This window comes from Miniopterus schreibersii (assembly GCF_964146895.1).
Source record: "Miniopterus schreibersii genome assembly, chromosome: 2".
NCBI classification, from domain to species: domain Eukaryota; kingdom Metazoa; phylum Chordata; class Mammalia; order Chiroptera; family Miniopteridae; genus Miniopterus; species Miniopterus schreibersii.
In genome coordinates, this window is record NC_138102.1 from 140,367,587 (window position 1) to 140,389,567 (window position 21,981).

Sequence of the window (21,981 nt, forward strand, 5' to 3'; positions counted from 1 at the left end):
TTGAACTCCTGCAACTTGTTCTGTTTATAGTAGTAACACATGGTGTGGGGGCAATAGCCTTGTTTCAAAGGTTTCAGATGAACTACACAAAACTGGGTTTAAGTCATAAATCTTTATTATATTAAGGTTAAGTTAAAAGGAAATGTTTCATATAAAACATTGGGGAAAATCACTTAAAAATATCTATTCTGAGGGTTAAATCTAAATATGGGAGGTAGAACAGTCACATGGCTTCTATCAGTGATAGGACAGCTCCAAGGGGTCACCGCAGGGAGACAGGCAAACCATAGGCTACAGGTGCAGCTCCAATAAGATACTTGAGTCGGGGAGCCTGGCGGGCCTGGTTGACATAGTAGAGAAGAGGGGCTCCTGGGCCTGCTCCAAGCCAGCCCTGCAGCAGTGCCTCAGTGTAGCGGTCAATGTCACGGTCAGTCACATCCCAGAGGTTACCCAGAAACAGGGGACTGAGGAAAAAAGGGAAGAAATACAAAACACAATAAAACAATACATAGGAAAACACAATTGATAGTGGTGTTGAGTGAGTAGAGAGGACTGAGCTAATGAGCGAGTCCCTTGACCCATAGTTCTAGGAGAAAAAAAGAGGGCAAAGGGTTAATGGTCCCAGGAAACTAGGATGGGAGGAAGGTGGGGCACAAAGGAGGAAGGATTTAAACTTCAGACCTAGAAAAGAACCTGGGGTTGAGACCCAGGATGGGCCTTGCCCCTCAAGACTCACCAGCCAGCCATGATATACTTGAGCACGATGCCAGCCCCCTCGAGGTTTCCATGCACAGCCAGGGCTGCACTGCTGCAGCCAAACAGCAGTGCCACTGCCCGGCAGTTCAGCCTCAGGACTGCCTGCCCATCCAGGAAGCGGGCACCAGCTCCATGCCCTGCATAGCTAAAACAGAAAGTGAGATGGGTTTGACCTAGCTGTACTAGGCCTCTGCTACATTTCCAGAGGTGTCCTAAGTTGGCCAGGGGCTTTAAAACCCCAAAGCAAACCAAAGCGATACCCTTCTCTGGGACTGCTCCTCTCCTCACCTCCCTGCCCTTAGCACTCACATATATAAATCATGCTCCGTCAGGGCCTCCTGCACCTGTTCTGGGCTCGGCACCTCCCCAACCACTCCTTTCCAGCCAGATTCACTGCAGGGAAAAGGTAGGAGTTAGAACAGGGGTGATGTGAAAATTGACAGAGGGAATACTAGGGAGAAGGTGGGCTGCAACATCTGATTCTGGAGAAAAGGACATGTTGCCCCTATATGTTCTTGCTACCCTTCCACACTCCGTTTCTTACTCTTATCCTCCTGACCTGCTAAAATTAGCTCGAAATTGCTCCTCTGTGCTTGACAGGTTGTTGTGAGGGTTCAGAACGTAGAAGGTACTGTGTGGATCCACCCCTTGGCTCAGCACTGGTGAGGCCCCAGACTGAGGAGGAAACACTGGTGATTAGGATCCTGGTCTGGCTCCAACAAACTCCAAGCCACATTCCATTCCTAAGACCCTCTCCTATCTTTCCAATTGCCACCCATCATCCTCAGTCTGCACTCCCTGAATCCTACCTCTTTGATGATGGCATAGCTGAGTAGGAAACGGAAGGAGGGCAGACGAGTGACAGGCAGTACCCGGAGGCTGGGCATGCTCTCCCACGGCAGCTTCTGCAGGTCCTGAGCAAAAAGTACTCAAAGGTTACAGTCCCTCGCCAGGTATATACAGGAGTCAGAAGGGGTGTGGGGTTGTGTTGGTGCCCACTGCCCACCGGACACTGCCTTTTTGGCCCTTAGCTCCTTACCTTGTCCAGCACTAAGACAAGGTGCCTACTGTTTGGTACTGTCTGCTCCTGTAGACGTCCTATTGCCTCACTCAGGAGTTCTTGGGCTCGCTCTGGCTGGGTGGGGCACAGCCCATAGGCCAGGGCCTGAATTTCTTGAGGGGTGAGGGTACTGGAACCACTGAGCATGATCTGTAGGGGAACAGTGGTCAGTGAGTGCCACAGCTTCCATTTCCATTCACAGTGGCAGGTGGGAAGGAATTAGATCTAGCTTCTTCCCCTTCTCTGATTTCTTAACTCACTTTCAGCAGAGTGGGATCAGGATATTTCCAGCCACATTCCTGCAGCAACTCTTGTAGGCGGGAGGCCTCCTGGGCAGGGCCTGGGTCCTCACTGAATGGCAGTAACAGGGCCCTCCAGCAGCCCAACACATACTTCTCTAGGGAAGTGATGAGAACCTGAATGTGGAAGAGTAGAACCTTCAGTCACAGATGAAGCTAAGTTTCTTTCCCCACAGGCACTGACATTTTGGAGATGAGGAAATGGGTTCCCCAATGTGTGTATTTGTCTTACATATGTTTCTGCCTGTCACAAAAGGCAAGAAACTAGAAATATTTTCCATTTGCTGAGACTCTGGGGGAATATAGGTAAGATAATCTGTTACATACCACGATAAATAGGTGGGCAATGAAAGCTAAAGCTGGGAAGCTGATATGTGGGCCTAAGTCCTTTTTCTTGTATTCCACTGCCATAACCCCTTCAAGTTTTGGACTCTTGTTTAAAATCCTTCCCAAGCAACATAACTTTTTATTTAGGCCTACAATTCCAGAAAGGATTTGAGGTGGCTTAGCACTGACAGGGCACCCCTGAGAAGACATTGGTTCCCCCAGGTCATTTTTAGGATAGCCCTAACTCCACCCCACTTTGGGGGCACACACCTCCATCCTATGGTCCAGCTCTAGCCGCCCTGTCCACCACTCTCGCTTGTCAGTACAGCTGCTGTTCTCTTTCTGTTCCTTCTGGATGGCATCAAACTCTTTCAGGGCCGAGCTCAGAGGAAGCTTTGGGAGATGGGGTGGTGAGATTTCTGCTTGTCCACACGATCATCATCTCTTTATCCCTCCGCCACAGAATGTGAGCAGTTTGATCAGAAGCCTGCCCCAGCCCAACTTTGCTCCCTGGTCCAGGAAACATACCTTGTTCTGAGCAGTGGGGATCTGCACAGTGACTGGGGGATTGTCTTTTTCCAACCGGGTCAGCAGGAGGGTGTCACCCACCGTTCCAGGCTGGAGGGTGGCCAGGGCCAACACACACACAGTCACCCCTGAACATATACAGAACATACCCAGAATCATTTCGGCTGTTACAACGAATTCCCTTCAATGTATTCGGCACTCAATCCCTATCTAGCACTCAAGACAACTCTAAGAAGTCTCCCCTGGTCTCTAGAGTTCAAGGTACTCTCACTTGCCCTAAGAACTCTTGGGAACAGAGACCATGTCTTGTACTCATGTCCCTTACAGAAATGAAAAAAGGGCCCTGCATAGCAGGAAGCACTCAAATAATCTGTTAATGTGTTTCATGTTAGTGTACGGAGCCCATGGACATCTAAACTTACCCCTGAATAAAGGCATTGAGCCCTAGCCAGTTTGACTCAGTGGTTAGAGCGTTGGCCTGTGCACTGAAGAGTTCCAGGTTTGATTCCAGCCAAGGGCAGGTACCATAGTTGCAGGCTTGATCCCCGGCCCAGGTCGGGGTTCATGCAGGAGGCAACCAATAGATGTGTCTCTCTCTCTGTCTCCCTTCCATGCTCTCTAAAAAGCAATGGAAAAAAATATCCTCCAGTGAGGATTAAAAAAAAAAGACACTGAATTTGTTGGTAAGTCAAAATTGAGATTAAAAAAAAAAAAAAAAAGACTTCCAGATTTAGGGTATCTGTTTGGTGATAATAACAAAATGACTAATCAATGAAAAGGTATGACATGTCCTTCTATAGGGATCATAAATCTATGTGAGCTAACTAATGCTTTAAACATCTTCACCCAACACTTCAGTAAGATGAATAAAAGGACAGGAGAGCCAGCCGAAGCCTGCCACCATACCACTGGGGATCAGAGCCAGGCACTCCTGGAAACTCTCCTTCTCAGGCTGGGGGAAATGGCCGGATCCTGACATCCTGAAGGAAAAGAGGTGCTGGATGCGGGCCAGAGGGACATTTCCAGGCTTCTCCTGTAGGCTCAGCCCCTGAAGCTGGTCTGCTATTTCAAGTGATCGATGCTTCTGGGCCTTGCTGCAAGCAACACAAGTAGGGGTGAGTTCTTCCTCCTCCAAAGTCTGGACCCTCCCTCCAATCTGACCCAGCACAAGTCTTAGAGATGGTGGACACTCACCTGAGTTGCCTATGAAGATGGGTAAGCAGCTGGTGGCGACAGGTGATAGAGACAGACTCGGTGACAAGGTAGGCAGTGGCATAGGGATCCTGGTGACCCAGACACAAGGCCAGGAAGCGGCAGAGGTGAGCGTAGAGCCCACTAGGAGGGCAGTGACTAACCCCACGGAAAGCAACACTCAGTGAGTCAAAGATGGAATCCAGGATAGAAACACCTAGAGGAAGGTCACCAATGGCTACAGGGACCGAGGGTTGTTGGCGCTGAGAACCGAGATCTTTGTCTGTCTTCTTGCTTGGGCATAGGATAGGCGGCTCCTCTTTGCTAGAATCCCGTCTCAACACCTCACATTCTCCTATGGCTGTGTCAGGCCCTGGAGCTGGTGTCTTCCCACCTGGAGAGAGAACAGGACTTTTCTATGGAGCTCCCTGCTCCTGCCATCCCTTGTTTTCCCTTCTAGGATCCAGTTCAGAGCCAACAAAAGACTGTCTTTTGGCACCAGTTACCTCTTGTGCTTTGGTCCCAGGGCAGCCTCCCCAAAACATATGCATCTCTACCTCCCACCTTTGCTATCATACCTGAGGCTGAGTCTTCCCCATCAGAGCCCCTGAGGATCTCAAAGCTCATTTCCATCTGGTCAGTCAGTTCCTCCTCAGGGATGGTCCTCATAATCTCAGGGCCCAGCTCCTCACAATACCCTGATGTCACCTTCTTGGCCCTCCGGGTCCTGCCACTGCAGCCAGAGTGCCCAGGGGCACTACCTGGGGCAGCCACATTAGTCTTCATACTTGGGCCCTTCCTAGCCTGGCCCCAGCCTCGCCCCCGAGAAGCAGCTCCCCGCCTCTTGGGCTCCTCTGCAAGCCGTGCCTCAGCTGGGTCTTCTAAGTCACTGTCATCACTGAAGTTCACCTGGGATGGGTGGGAAAGGGAGAAGGGCCAAAGGGCCTTTAGTGACAAGACATCATCTGACAGAAGGTGGCGCTGTGGAGGCACCACAACACAGAGGCCATTGGGGAAGATTTAAGAATTACCCTCCCCCATATACTGCCACACTCAATAAGGGACAATAACTCCTGGGTGTGAAAGGAGGGAGAGGGGATGGACTAGAAGATAAGGAGGAAGGATGAAAGGGTAAAGGAATCCTCAAGTTATGGAAAGTGTCTTCTGTCCAAAACAAAGGTAGACTTGGAACTACGTTTTCCTATGGAAGATAAAGGGATCCTGCAGGTAATAGGAGAGCTAAAGGAACCACCAGGCCCTGGGAAGCTAGTCCATAAAGACACCTGCTCTGCAGAACTCTTCTCCAGGACCATCCCCACCCAATACCAACAACAGCTGGCCACAGTCTCACCTCACCTTCAGGCGTGTCTGGACCCTCTGTTGTACCTTGGGGGCCTTGGGAACCTCAGATTTGCTCTTTGTAGGAGATACTTCCTCAAACACAGTGAAAGGAACACGAGGGCCAGCCTGCCTAAGCCGGCCAGGGGGCTTAGGTGTACATGGTGGTCCTCCACCTTCCGGACCTTTCCGAGAGGTATTATGGAGAGGCTGGGTAGCAAAGACCGCCTGCTGGCGCCCTCGTCTAGAATGTTTTTGGCTCCGAAGCTTAGAGGGTTCTGAGCCTGGAAGGGTCTTTATTGACGGTGGCTGCCAGCCCCAGGAGCTTGCAAAAAGTTGGGTAGTGCAGCAGCTGAAGTCAGTCAGCTTTGCAAGGGCCTGAATCAAGAGCAGGCTGGCACGCCAGGGTTCCAGGTGGGGTATCCGTGCTGCCACAAACTTCAGTCCTGACTCCAGGACCTTTCCCAGGCTGTTTGATGGTCGGCTCAGCCCCTCCTGTGCCAGTTGTGTGTATGCCTGAGCTAAGATCTCATCGAAGAGGCTCAAGATGGGGTAGGGGGGTTCTTTGTGATTCAGGGAAGCTTGTAGAGCTTGGGCGAGGCGCTCAGTGGCTGCAGGGCAACCCTTCAGCACAACCTGCAGGAGATTCAGACCCTGGGCCTGATGGCCCATGGCCAGTCTCACCCTGGCTGTGACCAACACCCAGCGTAGACAGACTGCTGAGAGGATAGGGCTGGCACAGAGTGAGCAGTCACAGGTGGGCAAATGGGTCAGGAAGCCAGGGCTGGGTTGGGGCTTTGTTTTCAGAATTGGGGAGGAGTTAGTAGAAGGTGCTATGGGGCCAGGCTCCTTGGCCACAGTGGCCACCAGCTCCAGAACAGGGCCTCTTAGGAAGAGCTCCTCTTCTGGGAGCTCTAGAGGACAAGGGACCCGGGCCTGCTGCTTCCCCTTCTGCAAGCGGACTTTCTTCACAGAATCTGGGTGCTGGGCCGGTCCACAAAACTCTGAGAGAGCAGAACAAGAATTATAAAACTAGGAGAAATGATGCCAAGTGTTTCTTGAGCTACTCCAAGGCCCAACTCCCTAATATATGTGTTAATTATTTACTTCTTATTCATATTTTACTGTACTAACATCTTAAATATTAATATGGTTTATTTTATTTTTTTATAAAATCCCTAATGCTTTCTTTCCTTCTAACAATGGACCAACACAGCCCACAAAGCCCCCATTATTTGCAGCTCAGAAGACTGTGTGGATCAGGAAAGCAGGCCAACACAAGGAGGCCCACTCTTAATCCTGGCTTTTGCCCCTGGCTAGCCCCGTGATTCTGGCCCAAAGCACTGAATTTCTCAATTTTCTCATTTTACAAATAAAAAAATAAAAAAAGACTTTCCAGGGTATTGTGTGGGTCAAATGAATCACTAGAGGTAAAAGTGGTTGATAAGAAAAAAAGCATCATAAATACAATATTTTATTATTAGCTTAAGCTTCCTGAGGACACTACATTTGTGCTGTCCAATAGCCACTAGCCACATGTAGCTACTGAATATGTGAAATGTGGTAAGTAACCGAGGAACTGAATTTTAAATTTTGTTTTAATTATACTTAAATTCAAATAGCCAAAATGTATTAGACAGCACTGAAAACTAGAACCAGGTAGGGTTAGTCCTGGACAGGTTATCTAAAGGAAGGACACCAATGGTCTGATTAAAGTAAAGGGGGTTTTGCCTTGGTATCCGCACTACCACATACTTTAGTCCTGACTCCAGGACTGTCCCCAGACTGTTTGATGGTCGGTTCAGCCCCTCCTGTGCCAGTTGTGTGTATGCCTGAGCCAAGATCTCACCGAAGATGGGGTAGGGGGGTACTTTGTGATTCAGGGAAGCTTGTAGAGCTTGGGTGAGGTGCTCAGTGGCTATAGGGCAACCCTTCGGCACAACCTGCAGGAGATTCAGACCCTGGGCCTGATGGCCCCGTGGCCAGTCTCACCGTGGCTGTGACCAACACCCAGAAGTCTCTAATTTAGAAAGAAACCAAACCCTGACATATAAAGATTTGTTATATAGTGTATAGTGTATTTGTTATATAGTGTATGCTCTTACCATATCCCATGGGCATGGGGGCATGGCTGCTCACCTGTGCAAGATTCGAGCAAAAACAGAACCTGCCGCAGGTCCGACTGACACAGGTCAATGTCATTGCGAGCGAGCTCCAGCTCTCCTTTCAGCACCAGGAATAGGGCACACCTTGTTGGAAAAGGAGATAACAACCAATTAGTGGAATCCTTTGTTTTCTTGGAGAGTCTATTTGCTCCTTTCCCAGGCAGAGCAATCAGTCTTTTCCAGCCTCCAGCTCCCGGGGGAAAGCCCTCTATACTGCTCTCAAATCAACTCATCCTTGTGCATGAGGACAAGATTTCCCAAACTGCATTCCTCAAAAAATGGATCCTGTGACTCTGGCAGGTGTTTCTCAGTGGTTAGAGCATTGGCCCACGCACCAAAGGGTCACAGGTTCAATTCCCAGTCAAGGATGCATGTACTTGAATTGTAGGTCTGATCCCTAGCACTGGTCCAGGCACGTGCGGGAGGCAACCAATCAATGGGTCTCTCTCTCCCTCCTTCCCTTCCACTCTCTCTAAAAATCAATGGAAAAAATATCCTCCGGTAAGGATTAACAACAACAAAAAGGGTCCTATGGGCAAAGACTGTACACTAGATCTCTCAATGTGTATTAGCATATTGGAGGACATGAAAAGTCCTATAGGAAATAAAAAAGTCAAACCTTGATTAACTCAGCATTTTCCACTTATTTAGCTATGGAATGAATTCTTCCACCAGCCCCCCCCAAACATAACATGTTATTAATTTGTGGGATAGTTTGGGAACCCATAGCCAAGGGCATAGACACTCAGGTTCCAGAATTGGCATCCTCTTGGTCCTGTACTCACTGGTGTGGTATCTGTAACTTTGTTGTAAGTTTCAGGGCCTCCAAGCAAAAGGCCTTGGCTTCGCTCACACTACCCAGGTGGCCCAGGTGGGAGACCAGCTTCTCAGAGCAGCTCAGCACCTCTGTAAGCACCTGCCATTTTTGTACCAAATTTTCACCTGTAGCAAAGGAGAGAGGTAAGACCATGATCACTCAGTCACAGCCTGGATCCTCTGGAGACAAAACTGCCAGTCCCACCATATAGCCTATTCATTTCCACAGGGCCTTGCTCTCCTTCTCAGACTCACCATAGTCCAGAAATGGTGTCTCCACGGCCGCTTTTTTAATTGAGAGCACATCACTGCCCATGAGCAGGAGGACGATGCTTCGGAGAAGCTTGTGGGAGTCAATGAGTGCTATCTCAGGTGTCTGCCAGCCTGTGCAGGTGAGGAAGGAGGGAACAAGAAGGGAGATGATGTGGCCTGAACTTCCACCACCTTCAGCTACTAAGAAAGAAAATGCAAAGCATGCTGCTACTCTTCTCCTGATGCACCTAAAGCAGACAGAACTAATCAATCACAGAACTCCCTAAGACCACATGGGGTCCCAGAAACCTTGTCAGTATAGTATTCCAGGCAGTCACTAGGCAATCAATTAGAATCAGTAGAACTGAGACTCATTTGCTACTCCAGGCCTACTCTGTGCAGCTTATAGGTAGGCTCATCCACACAGCTGGACAGCAGAGGGGACAAAAGCTGAGGAGAGATGACAGTGTAGAAACCACACACATCAACCAAGGAGGGCCATTCACTCTACTCTTTCACCTTGGGCACAGAGCTGCTCCCACAAGGAGGCTGAAAGGCTGTCTGATGAGAGGCTAAGGTAGACTGCCACCAGCTGCAGGGCCTGGACACGCAGCAAGTACCAGGCCTTGGATGACCTCTGGAGGGCAGGATCCTGAAGCACAGACAGCAACAAAGAGGCACCCTCTGTCACCTGGAAGAGGGAGCGGGGCCAGAGGAGAGCAGTGAAGTCAGATTGGCAATTCAGAGCTTGAGATGCCCCTGGAGATCATCTAGCCCAATCCCATGCTTTTAGGAATGATAAAAGCTATAAAGAAAACTAGAACATAAGTGGGTGTAAGACTTGGAAAAGTCACACAGCTAGTTTATAAGAAAACTCAGGTTTTTGGGGGGATTCCACTGGATTTCAGTCTAGGGATCCAGTGTCATCCCAGTTTCTATTCAGGGAGACTTTCCCCCTTGCCCCTGAGGAAACTGGAAAAAAATGAAAAGGAAAGTATCTCTATTAGAGGAACACTGATGAACAATTCTTTGGAAGGCAAAGCTAGGAAACAGCATTGCTTCTCAGGATCAGGAATATTCTTCTTAGCTCCAGGGAATTCTCGGAAGCCAGACAAACATCTAGAAAATCCTAAAATCCTAACACCCAGGACCTTTAATTATAAGAAAGTGAGGAATACCTTGTGGTAAGCATAGTAAATCTGACTTCTCAGTAGGTCACAGGTCAAGGAAAGGAGCAGGTACGTGTCAGTGGTATGATCCAGAAGTTTCAGACTTGATTCCGCCTCTTCCAAGTGTAACTAAGGGAGCAATCAGGGTGGAGGTGGAGGGGGTGCGAGCATACTGGTGAGGAGAGGCAGCCAGAGCCTTCAAATTAAAGTGGATTAAAGCATTCACAAGCATATGCCAAACACGGCCAATTAAATATTATTTCAAATATTGTAATCTACATAGGAGTTATTCACTCACTCACTCACTCACTCACTCACTCACTCACTCACTCAGACGTTCACTGAGTATTTCGGTTAACCACTCTGCTAGAAAGACACAGTGAATAAGGACTGAGCAGGGCCTTCCAACCAACAGCTTGGAATGCAGCGGGTGCATAGCAATCCGATGTACTCGGGACACAATGTCATTAGTGCTATGGGGCCTCGGGAAAAGTGGTTGATTCTGCCCTTGAAGAGGACATTAAAATGCTTTACGAAGGAGGGAAGAATTGAGCTAGGCCTTGAAAAGAAAGTACAGGTTTACTGAATGAAAATTAGGGGGAAAAAGAGGGTGTATTTAGGGTGGATAAACTAACACAACCAAAGACTGAGAGGCATGTACAAGGAATATAAAGTAACTGGGACGGACTGGCACAAGGTTCATGGTAGGGAGTGGCAAGAAAAAGTGTGAACCAGAATACAGAAGGTGTCAATACAAAGTGAAAGGTCTGGACAGTATCCTTTAGGTAATGGAGAAGTCAATGAAAGCTTTTAAGCAGGAAAGAGATTAAGGTCAGATCTTAATCTTATGTGCCTAAAAAGACCATGAGAGTAGCAGTCAAAAGTGGAAAAGGGACAAACTGGAGGCAAGGGGACCAGCTAGGAGACATCATAATAGTCCTAAGTAAGCGAAGAAGGATCAACCAGGGCAACAGAAATGAATGGGAAATACTGCACCGGCATCATATTTCTGATGCAGAATCTATAAGACTCAATGATCGAGTGGTTTTGCAGTGAGGAGAAAGATGCCTGTCTCCCAACCACTCCACACTTTATGAGCCTCCAGCTGAATGTAGAGGCAGAGAAGCTGCCCTTTCAGTATTCTATATTCTCAAAAGAAAAGATGGGTTACTACAGTCATGTCTCCCCTGCAGCCCCCCAGGCTAGGCAGGCTGGGCACTTACCTGGGCATAGCTGGGACAACCGAGTGTCAGCAGGAGCTGGGTGACATGGCAGGAGGAGCCAGCTGCCTTGGCGTGGTCCTCCAGTCTCTGGGACACGATCCGTACAAGCAGGAGGACCTCCAGAGCCTGCAGGGGCTGGTTGGCCAGGAGTAGCAACTTTACCCAGCTCCTGCTCAAGCCTCCATTTCTATCCTCTGCTCCCCAGCCCTTTGGGACCTTGGTCTGACCTCAGGGCCTGGCTGGAATGTGGCTACCCAGACAGAGCAACCATCAGCCATTCTCAGGGAGCCTGAGATGAGAGCCTGAGATGAGGGAGCCTGCAAACCATACTACCCCCTTCTGCTGGAAAGCCCAGATGTCAGTCATTATCAACAGCCAGGATTAACTGAGTGCTTACTATGTGCCAGGCACAGTGCCAAGAGGTTTACATGCATCAACTCATTTTATCTTCATAGCAATTCTAATCCCAAGTTAACAGACAAGGAAACTAAGAATCACATAGGTTAAGTTGTTTGTTTAAGTTCACATAATAGGTATGATTAGAGCCAAGACTCAAATCTAGGGCTGAGGTAGCTTCCCAGGTTCCCTGTGCTAGAAATACAGCCTAGCTCAGCTGGCATGGCTCAGTGGTTGAGCCCACTCACGAACCAGGAAGTCATGATTCAATTCCCAGTCAGGGCACATGCCCTGGTTGCGGGCTCCATCCCCAGTAGGGGGCATGCAGGAGGCAGCCCATCAATGAAACTCTCTCATCATTGATGTTTTTATCTCTCTCTCCCTTCCTCTTTCTGAAATCAATAAAAACATATTAAAAAAAAGAAAGAAATACAGCCTAATGACCCACAGTAACAAAGACCTTTAAGTGAAATGTTCTTTTTCAGAGTTTGCTACTGTGGGGTCCAAGGAAGAGCTTCAGGGAGTCTGTGAAACCTTCTGACATTGCATGTAAAATGTAAAATTGTGTGTACAGGCATTTATGTATCTTTTTGAGTACATAGGTCTCAAATTATCTAATAATATAATAATTATGGCTTAAACTTGAGTATTCTGTTTATGTGCAACATCTCCCATGCATTATCTCATCAAATGCTAACAATGCTATGAGGTAGTTATTACTACCTTCACTTTAGAAATAAGGAAACTTGGTCTTAGGTTAAGGAATTTGCCTAAGACCATGTACTAATAAATGATGCAGCTTGGATTTAAACTCAGAGAGGCTGGTGATAGAGCCCACACTGGGTTCCTTGGCTTCTCAGCAGGTACAAAGGCCAAAGAAAGTGAAGGCACTGGGTTTCTGGTCTGGGTCAATGCCCTGTCCCATTACCTTTGCCACCAGCTGATAAAGGGCCGCTAGGATCTGCAGCGAGGCTGCTGTCTGCTGGAGACACCGCACAGTGGGGGCCTGCTCCTTTGTAAGCACCTCCTTCCACAGGGCCAGGGCTTGGTCCAGGCATTTGGACTGAGCTATAAGTCAAAAGAAAGGGACCATCCATTCTCTCAGCATGGGCCATCTGAGGAGAATGCCACCTTCTCCATAACACTCTGCCCTTTGTGCCCACCCATCTCCCAGCCTACAGGACCAGCCTCTCCCATACCTGGGGTCCCTGTTTGGCTCTTAGGAGGCCATAGAGGAGACTATCCCAGCACACTATGTCCACAGCCCTTACCAGCATCTGCAGCCAGGTTGAAGGCAATGTTACTGTATAGAAAACGATCTTCCTGGAGTTTATCTTCATAGTTTAGGTCATTAACTTCAAATTCCTCCAGGTTACTAGGGGCTTGGGCTCTCTGGTCTCGCTGGATACCCTGGAGGGATCAGGGTAAAAAACAGGGCTAGTGTTAGCTTGGGGCCCAGGGAGAACAATTCCTGTACCCAGTGCTTCTCAGCCCCATAGCAGCCACACGCACTTCCTGCATTTTGGCCTCCAGGGTACAGATGTAGAGCCACAGCAAGGCCTGTGCTTTATCATCCAGAAGCTGATCTTTGGCCTGAGCCTCAGGCTTCACAGACTCCAGAAGCTGCAGGGCTTCCCGGATAGCATCCAGGGCAGAGCTGTAGGGAGAGCATGCACTTAATCAGAGACTTCTGCAGGACAGCTGACCTCACCCTTTGAATGCACTTCCGTGGCCACAAACAGAAGGGGGCGCTCAGGGATGTGGAGAGGGAAACAGGCTCCACAAGACTGAGAGGATCTAGGGCAAGAAGCAAGAGTGGGGTCCCTGTCTTTCCTCCTTACCAGTCGGTCTGTTGGGCAAAGTTGTGGTAGCAGAGCACCTGAGCTAATTCCACCAGGTAGGTGGCTCGAGCCCAGACCCCAGCTGGTGTTTCCTCCGGGCTCAGCTCCAGCAGGTCACAGATGACGTTGAACCGTTCCTGCCCTGTGTCAGCCCGCACCACCTTGTAGGCCTGCAGCTCCTCCCTAAGCAGGAGGGACAGAGTCTCCTGGTCCCAGCTGCTCAGGCTATCTCGCAGAGTCCTGAAAGAGGATAGGCTCAGCAACTGGGGAACCCATGAAGCATGAAGCCTCTGCCCCATGCCAGAGTCCCAGCTTTGGCTTGCTGAGAGCTCAGTAAGTTTCCAGTCGTGAAAGCAAGAACGCTGCTTGTCATCACTGTTCCCCCAATACCGAGCACAGTGGTGACACACAGTAGGCACTCAGTGTACAACAATGGAGGAATCAGTGCCTTTTTCAGACATAAGGATGAACATGACGACGAGTACAAAAGGCCAGCCCTAGCCATGGGGCAAATGTGCTTGTCCCACCTCCTGCCAACTCACCTCAGCTGTAGCTCCTTGTCTCCAGCTCTGGCTGCATCCATCTTAACCCGGACCCAGAAGGTGACTGGCTCAGCCATATGTTTGGGGCCACAGGGCCGCAGGGCTGCCAGCCACAAAGTCACTATCTTGCATCCGTGGGCCTGTTTACCCAGTTTCTTCAAACTCTCTACATGTAGTCGGAAGCACCTGTGCAACTGACCAGAGAAAGGGAAGAGACCAAACTGGAGAGGGGATCCAATGGGTCTGTACAGTGGGAGAGGACATGCAGCCACAGGTACATATGCTACCCGGTGGGGGTCAGTGAGTGGAGGGGGTCCTCCAACCAACACCCCTGCCCCAAGGCAGGAGACACCTAAAAACTAACTACCCTTGGTGCTCTCAACTTGAGACTTCAATCCATCCCACCCACATATTCATCATCTACACCCTGAAAACCTCTTCCTCCTCCTGTAATCCTCTCAATAAATCCCCTGAGTCAGAAATGCAAGACCATCCTTGACTCTTCCTTCTCCCTCCCCCACAGCCAATCATTTACCAGGTTAATCCTTGACTCCTTGTACCCACCAGTTCTTTCTATCCCTTGGGAAGCTACTCCAGTTCAGACACCCACCCTTTTCTGACTAGGCTACTAGGGCAGCCTGGGTGCTGGGTGTTGTCCTTGCACTCTGTTCATTCATCACAGTGATGCCACAGAAATCCAAGATGCCAATCTGCTATTATGCCTCCACTTAAATCCATTAGAGGCTCATCAACCTCCCTCACAATGAAACCCAAGACCCACCTTGCCTGCAGACCCAACCAACCCGTTTCATGGGTATTCTTGCTTTAAGATAGTGGTTGTCACTCTGGTTGTCCAAAGGACCACTTAGGAAAACTTTAAATATCCAGATGCCTGGGCTCCGGCGCCAGAGGTTCTGATGCAATTGGATGTAATTAGCTTAGGGCAGGCATAAGAAATTTTTTTAAGTTCACTCAGGTGATTTTAATGTGCAGCAAGGTTGAGAACCACTGGCTTAGGACAAAGCTAAGTATAAAAAGTGAGTAAAAAAAAAAAAAATAGCCCTGGCCAGTGTGGCTCAGTTGGTTGGACCATCATCCTGTGCACCAGAAGGCCGTGGTTCAGTTCTGCTCATGGCACATACCTAGGTTGCGGGTTCAAACCCTGGTTACAAGAGGCAACCAATCAATGTATCTCTCTCACATTTGATGTCTCTCTCTCTCTCCCTCTCTCTAAAACAAACAAACAAAATTAAGTAAATGACAGTACAGGTGAGGTCTGGAAAATACTACCCCAGGTACTGGTGCCAACATGTAGCTCCTAACGCCCTACTCCAAGGCAGGGTCTTGGCCAGGCCCTTTCATGCTACTAAAGCCCCTTGTTACCCCCAACATAACATTCCTCCATGTTGTCTTACCTTCTCAGGAGGCACTTCAGGATAGGTGCCCGGCTTTGCCAAGCCCAGGTGCTGACAGAAGGGCTCCGAGATAGTACAGGCCTCTGCATAGAGCTTGTGACTATAGAAACTGTAGGCCAAGTTACTGGTATAAGAGGCTGCAGGAGAGAGAAAGGACAGCTGATCACAGGAACGGTTCCCACTGCCCTCTCCTGTTGGAGAGGCAGTAGAGAGAAGCTTAACCTGTGCTCAGCTCTGTAGCTTCCAGATCAGACAGGAACACCTAATGCTAGAGAACGAGAAAGGGCAGCATTCCCCTTCCTGCTCCAAGTTAGCCCTTGCCCTCCATACCAGCCAGGCCTTCTGCACTCGTTTTACAAACACAGGGTCTTCAGAGGGCTCATCTCCCCTCAAGTGCCAATCTCTGTCTTCATCTCACTCCAAAGGCCAGCATTTTAGGGACATACTCTGGTCTATCCCTTTCCTTCCTCTTCTCACCTCATTCTACTGAAGTCACATAGCCTCCTTGCTATTACTTGAACACATCAGACCCTCTCCTACCTTAAGGCCTTGGCACTGGCTATTTCCTCTGACAGGGATGTCCTTTCCCAGGTGTCTACATGGCCAACTCCCTCACACCTTCCAAGTTTTGCTCATGTCATCTTCAGTGAGGCTTACCCTGACCATCCTGTTTTAAATGGTAACTTGAACCCCTTTCCCACTTTGAACTCCTAACTCCCTATCCTGCTCTACTTTTCCTTTCCCCCATAATTCTAATCACTTTCTAACATGTTGACAATTCAATTATTCTACTGTTTGTTATCTTTCTCCCTCAACCAGGATGTGGCTCCTTGAGGGCAGGAATCTTTTTTTGTTTACTGACATATTCAAGTACTCAAAACAGTACTTAGCACATAGTAGGTACTCAAATATTTGTTGAATGAATAAGATTTTCCTAAATTCTAGTTTATGCAGCTTCTTGACTATCAATACAGATGGCTGGGAAGAATACTCAGTCTTCAATACTCTGTGGGAAGAATTTTCATACTAAAAATTTTTATGACTCCTGATATTTTCATCTCTATGGCAAGGTTCAACTACTGAACATATAAGAAGTTCTCCAAAACCTTACAATGACTGAACTCATTAGGTGTATATGATTTAAACTAAAGGGCCATGCCTTTTACAAAATGAGGGGGAAATTTATTATGAAATACGAAAATAGGCAAAACTTATCTACGCTAGTTATACAGTGGTTGCGGTTGGGGGTTAGTGACTAGAAGGGGGTTCAAGCAGTCTGAGTCATGCTGTGTTACTTGACCTAGATGTTGGTTACAAAATACGCTCACCTCGCAAAAAAAATCCATCAAGCTGTGGACTTATGATCTTAGTACTTTTCTGTAAGTGTATTTCAATTAAAAGGGTAAAGTATATATGTATGTTAGTTAATAAAAACATAGTATATCTCCAGAAGGATATATAAGAAATTGCTCATAATAGTTGCCTCTGCAGAGAGGGGCTTGGGTAACTAAAATTGGGAGTGGGAGAAAGCTTTTCACTGTATGCCCTTTTGTGCAATTTGAATTTTCAACTCTGAATGTTTCACCTGGTTTAAAAAAGACTAAATTGTAAATGTTCTTTAAAACTTAAACATATAGAAAGGTCATAAAGTTGCATATCAGATACAAATGTTTTCATGAAACAAATAACAAATCAGATTTCAAAGTCAATGAGAAAAGATTAGTGTCTGCTATTATAAGTTAGTTTCATCACTTCTCTTCTGCTGTTAAATACAGAGTAACTGATACTTATAAACCATCTTTTTCACTCCCTCCTTAAACCATAAGGAGCCCCTACAGTGGTCAGAACCATCCAGCAAATGCTATTTGCTTGTCTAATGAGTGATGGCCCTCCAAGGACCCCATTTCTGGGCCCCAGGGCACTAACCAGTCATCCCCAGGTAGTCAATCAGCTCTTGGCCTGACAGGCCGTGCAAGGCCTCCAGCATCCAGAAAACAGTAGATTTGCAACTTTCCACTAGCTGGGCCAGGTCAGCTACCTGAAGGGACAAGAAAGGCTGAGGGTGAGAGGAGACATAATAGGTATAAGGTGACATCCACCCCATACTCAAAGCCACAGCCACCCCAAAGCTCTACTAAGGGCAGTCGAGCAACCCAGATCATAGGACATGTCCAAGATTTTCGATTCCCAGACAGTACCTGACAGCCTTGGGCAAAGTCATAAACCACCACAGTATAGAGGTGAATTCCCTGAAATTGCATCTGAACCAAAGATTGCTGCTGCTTGGAGGAGTCCACACAGACCTGAGGATGGAAGGCGAAGGTTGATTTGAGGGACAGAGATAAAGCGTGAGCTCTAAGGTAAAGACTGGCTCAGAGTCCTAGAGAGCTGACACAGCCCACGGAGTAGGAAGAAGAACATCAGGAGGGACCACCGCTCTCTCAGGATAGATTAAGCGGAATAGTCCAGAGAGCAGCTTACCAAGGAGGGAGCCAGAGCTTCCAGATCTTACCAAAGACCCTAGCCTGATAGTCCACAGAACCACTTCCCCACCCTACCTCTAGGTCTTCAACTCACACCGTCCTGCAGCTGCCGAATGAGGGAGCAGTAGCCGTCAAGAAGAGCAAAGAGGCCCAGAATAGCATCAGGTCCATAGCGCCTCTTGGTGCCCCGCTCTAGGCCTGAGAGGAAGAACTGGCAGCTGTCATACAATGCCCGCAGTGGGGGTGATGGTGCCTCCATACTTCTGTTCAGGATAGCTGATGCCTTGGTCAGAAGCTTGGTGACTGCCTGGGGTCCTACCTCCTGGATCTGCAGCAGTTTTACCCCCAGCTGGCATATCTGGAGGCTAGGAGCCAGGCTGGTGTTCCTTAGGTAATCTTGGGCCTTCTCCACGGCCCTAGTGGCCATGGCATAGAGGCGGCTCCAGCAGAGGCGACGGCAGTGTTCCAGGGTGATCTCCAAGAGACAAAGGGCCCTCTGGGGAGAAAGAGGACGAGGAGAGTCCCCTTCCTCACCCACCAAAGCTCTAATCACATGCTTAGAGAGAAGATCATTTAGGAAATCAGCATCTGCTTCACTCAAACCATGCCCACTGGCATCAAATAGCTGATGGGCAGCTACCACTCGACAGGCTGTTGAAGAAGAAAAGTGGGGGAACTCACAAGGGATACTTTCATCCTCTAACAGTACTAGAAAGCTCAAGGCCTTCAGCCGAGCCGAGTATGCAGCTCGTGGGTCCGCCAAGGCTTCTGCCCCTTTCCAGAGCAGAGAAAAACTGCCCCGAGCCACAGCCTCATAGTCTTGGGGAGCAGCTTGGCGGGAACACCGCACCAAGCAGGCATGGAGGGGCTGAGCAAGTCGGAGTGTGGCCTCTGGGATTCCCTGTGCAGCAACATTCCGCAAAAAGATAAAGAGAATTCGTTCCAGGTAGAGGGGTGGGCACTGGGGGTTGGACACCAAGTAGCCATTGCAAGCCAGCTCTGCCAGCTCCAGAAGGCTTTCCAGGTGCCTACGGCAAGCCAGCTTGGCAGTCAGCTGCTGGTTGCAAGCCCTCAGAATGGCATCACAAGTTTGTCTCCTCTCCGCATCAAATCTGCAGCTGGGAGAACCAGATGGAAGTTTGGACAGGAACTCCTAGGAGAAGAGGAAGATGTGAATGGGACAAAGGGAAAGAGATTAAAAAAAGGAACTAGAAGTGGGGTTGCTACTAATGTGTCTCTTCGAACAAGGCAAAAAACAAAACAAGTCAGCCTGGAAACCTTCAAGTCAGGCAGCAACTCTTCAGCCTCCTTCCGGCTGCTTAGCAGTGTCCCGAAGTTGACTCCTTTTAAGCTCCTCATGGCGCCGGAGAGCTAGGGGAAAGGAGACGGATTAGAGAGGGCGGAGAAGATTCATAATGGAGTTAAATGAAGGGCAGGAGAAGGGCTTGAAGGCTGCGGAAGGGGGTAAAGAATCTCATCAGAAATCTTAATGGGGAAAAAGCCCATGCCAGGACGCCGGGCTCCCGTTATAACCGACACTTCCGCTTTTCCTTCTACCCGGCGTCACTCACTACCCATCCCACCAACCCAACACTCCACACGCGAGGCCTTCACAGAGCTCTTCAACACCTACCAGGGCGTCCCGAGACCTCTGACTCTCCCTGGCAAAGCCGCCACCGCCTCTACTTCAAGTCAGTATTGGGAACCCCATTCACTCGGTGCGTACACACGCTCACGAGTCCCTCCGGGCTTTCCTGCTCCAGAGGTGCCCACCTTGCCAGGTCCAAGACTTACCCGCCAGGCTGAGTTCTCCGCAAGTATCCAAATGTAACCTACGTTTCCGCGCCAGCCCCTCCTTTCAAATATCCCCAGCGACCAATCAACGAAAAGTGCGTAACGCCGGCGGGCCGCGCGGCGCAATGGGAGTTGTAGTTTATAAGCCGCGCCGCATCGTCACGTGACGCCGGCCCCCGAGGTCCTGCTGCTGTGGGCGTTAAGGCCTCTTGGGGGCGCGAGTTTCTCCACATTTTCCAGTCGGGGCCGAGTTCCTGGGCTACTGGTCGGTTAGTCGCTATCTGGAAGACCAGCTCTCTACCTCTTTCTTACCGTTATCTTCAGAGCCCAGAAGTTTAAATTTCAAGAGAAGAGAAATAGGCTAAACAACAAAAATAACTTAATTGGAAACTCACGCGTTTTGGGTTACTAGGAAAAAAGAGCATAGTGTTTCATGGAATTCTATAAAAATATAGTTTCTGGGGGCACTGACATGAGTACCTTGGTGGCTTCCAGCTCGCTCTCTGCCTTCCAGCTTTGCTCCTTCCATCAGTTGGGTTGTATGAGGAAGACATAGGATCTAGCGCTCCTTGATGGGGGATGGAGGGGAGGAGAGTGGAATGGGGGTTGTGAATGTCAAGAACTACATAAATTCATTCACCTGGATATTTCATAGTTTTTAATGACATGTTTGGTAAGTACTAACTACTTCTCCAAACATACAGATTCAATTGGCTCTGCTTTTCTTTCCTTCCTCCACCAAAGAATTTAATTCAAAACTCTAGTCTTGCACCGCGGCAGTGGCTCCGCAGTTGAGCATCCAGGATATCACGGTTTGATTCCTAGTCAGGGCACATGCCCGGGGTGTGGGCTCCGTCCCCAGTAGGGGGCGTGCAGGAGGCAGCCAATCAATAACTCTCATCATTGATGTTTCCATCTCTCCCCCTCTCCCTTCCTCTCTGAAATCAATAGACATATTAAAACAAACAAAACCCCAAAACTCTAGTCTTCGCAGTTAGTTTTTTCCTGATGAATCCTATTGAATAACTGATCCTTCTCTGTCATCATCTTTCTTCATCACCATCAACTTCTTTTAGGAGCTAAGAATCTAGTAGAGCCTAGCCAGTTTGACTTAGTAGTTAGAGCATTGGCCTGTGGATGGAAGGATCCCAGGTTTGATTCCTACCAAGGGTACCTCAGTTGCAGGCTCAATGCCCTGTCCCAGTCAGGTACAGATGTTTCTCTTTCTCTCTCTCTCCCTTCCACTCTCTCTGAAAAGCAATGGAAAAAATATCCTTGGGTGAGGGTTAAAAAAAAAAAAAATTTAGCAGGGAAGACTATTTAAACAAACAAGAACTAAGACTTCTCCAAGGATTCTCAGCATTGGAATGCTAAAATTAATGCAGGTGCTGTGTGTTATAGACATTATACACATATATCTCAGACAGTAAGGGACCCAGCAGAGAGTTCATAAATGATCAATGAAACATCAATTTTCTCAGTATTCAGTTTCTCTGGCTTACACCTTAGCAAACAGAGCTCATTTATATGTTGTATAGCAAGTGTTCTAGGACTTTTTTCCTATGTATTATATTTGATTCTAACTTCCTCAAGGGCAGAGAAATTATCCTTTTTTATTCCTCTTCTACTTTCAAGAAGTAGGAAATTCTGTAAGTATCGGGAGATCAATAAATGCTGACCAATTTGAACTTGAGTCACATAATTCTTGAGCCTGGACAGAGGAACTGGGTTCTAGTCCCAGCTCAGTTTATTACTAATCTGTGAAGTGGCTATAGTAACATCAAGCCTCACTACCTCCCAAGGGTTTTGCCAGTCTCAAGCAGAATAGCCTTGAAATGCTTTTCAAAGGCCCTAACAATGCTTTGCAGCCATTAAAAATATATGTCTTATATGTACTAACATAAACATGTCAGAGATACACGAGCGACTGTTATAGTCTTCCTGTGGATTTTAATTGTTTTAAAGAGAAAAGTAAGATATACCTAATATATAAAAAAACAAGCAAGTTATGGAACAGTATGAATGATATAATTCAAATTTTATTTTATTTAAAATATATATCTTTATTGATTTCAGAGAGAGGAAGAGAGAGGGAAAGATAGAACATCAATGATGAGAGAGTCATTGATCAGCTTCCTCCTTCAGGCCCCCCGCTGGGGATTGAGCCTGCAACCCAGGCATGTGCCCTGACTGGGAATCGAACCGCGATCTCCTGGATCCTAGGCCGACGCTCAACCTCTTAGCCATGGCCAGCCGGGCGAATTTTATTTTAAAAAAAGCCCAAAACACTAATATTAAACCAGAGCATTTAACAATGGTATGAAAAGCGGGATTAAGGGAGTCTGTCATTTTTTACACTTTATATTTCTGTATGTATTTACATTTG

General features: G+C 48.2%; 1 protein-coding gene across 3 annotated transcripts; it reads right to left on the minus strand.

Moving 5' to 3' along the window:
• Positions 1–94: 94 nt before the first annotated feature.
• On the minus strand, positions 95–19,640 carry ESPL1 (extra spindle pole bodies like 1, separase). 3 transcript variants are annotated; one of them, XM_081128822.1, is made up of 30 exons: positions 19,596–19,640; positions 19,080–19,172; positions 17,896–18,954; positions 17,517–17,621; positions 17,245–17,356; positions 15,319–15,455; positions 13,904–14,097; positions 13,362–13,601; positions 13,033–13,177; positions 12,792–12,930; positions 12,449–12,588; positions 11,125–11,259; positions 9,911–10,030; positions 9,252–9,423; positions 8,736–8,864; positions 8,450–8,606; positions 7,639–7,748; positions 5,518–6,503; positions 4,740–5,070; positions 4,165–4,555; positions 3,877–4,064; positions 2,971–3,098; positions 2,713–2,835; positions 2,077–2,232; positions 1,796–1,966; positions 1,566–1,670; positions 1,316–1,431; positions 1,066–1,149; positions 737–901; positions 95–464 (listed from the first exon to the last, which is right to left on the minus strand). In XM_081128822.1, the coding sequence occupies exons 2-30, from the start codon at positions 19,158–19,160 to the stop codon at positions 263–265; spliced, it is 6,321 nt and encodes a 2,106-aa protein (XP_080984948.1). In that variant the 5' UTR covers positions 19,161–19,172; positions 19,596–19,640; the 3' UTR covers positions 95–262. The 3 variants fall into 3 exon arrangements, with proteins under 3 accessions (XP_080984948.1, XP_080984949.1, XP_080984950.1); XM_081128823.1 differs by lacking the exon at positions 19,596–19,640 and adding an exon at positions 19,435–19,583; XM_081128824.1 differs by lacking the exons at positions 19,080–19,172; positions 19,596–19,640 and having other exon boundaries at positions 17,898–18,064.
• Positions 19,641–21,981: the final 2,341 nt, after the last annotated feature.

Coding starts and splice junctions, on each gene's coding strand:
- ESPL1 (XM_081128822.1), bottom strand. CDS start 19,160: ATGAGGAGCTTAAAAGGAGTCAACTTCGGGACACTGCTAAGCAGCCGG. Junction 14,098..15,318: donor CTGAAGTGCCTCCTGAGAAG/GTAAGACAACAT, acceptor TTCTCTGGTCAG/TTGCACAGGTGCTTCCGACT. Junction 5,071..5,517: donor GGGTCCAGACACGCCTGAAG/GTGAGGTGAGAC, acceptor CACCCATCCCAG/GTGAACTTCAGTGATGACAG.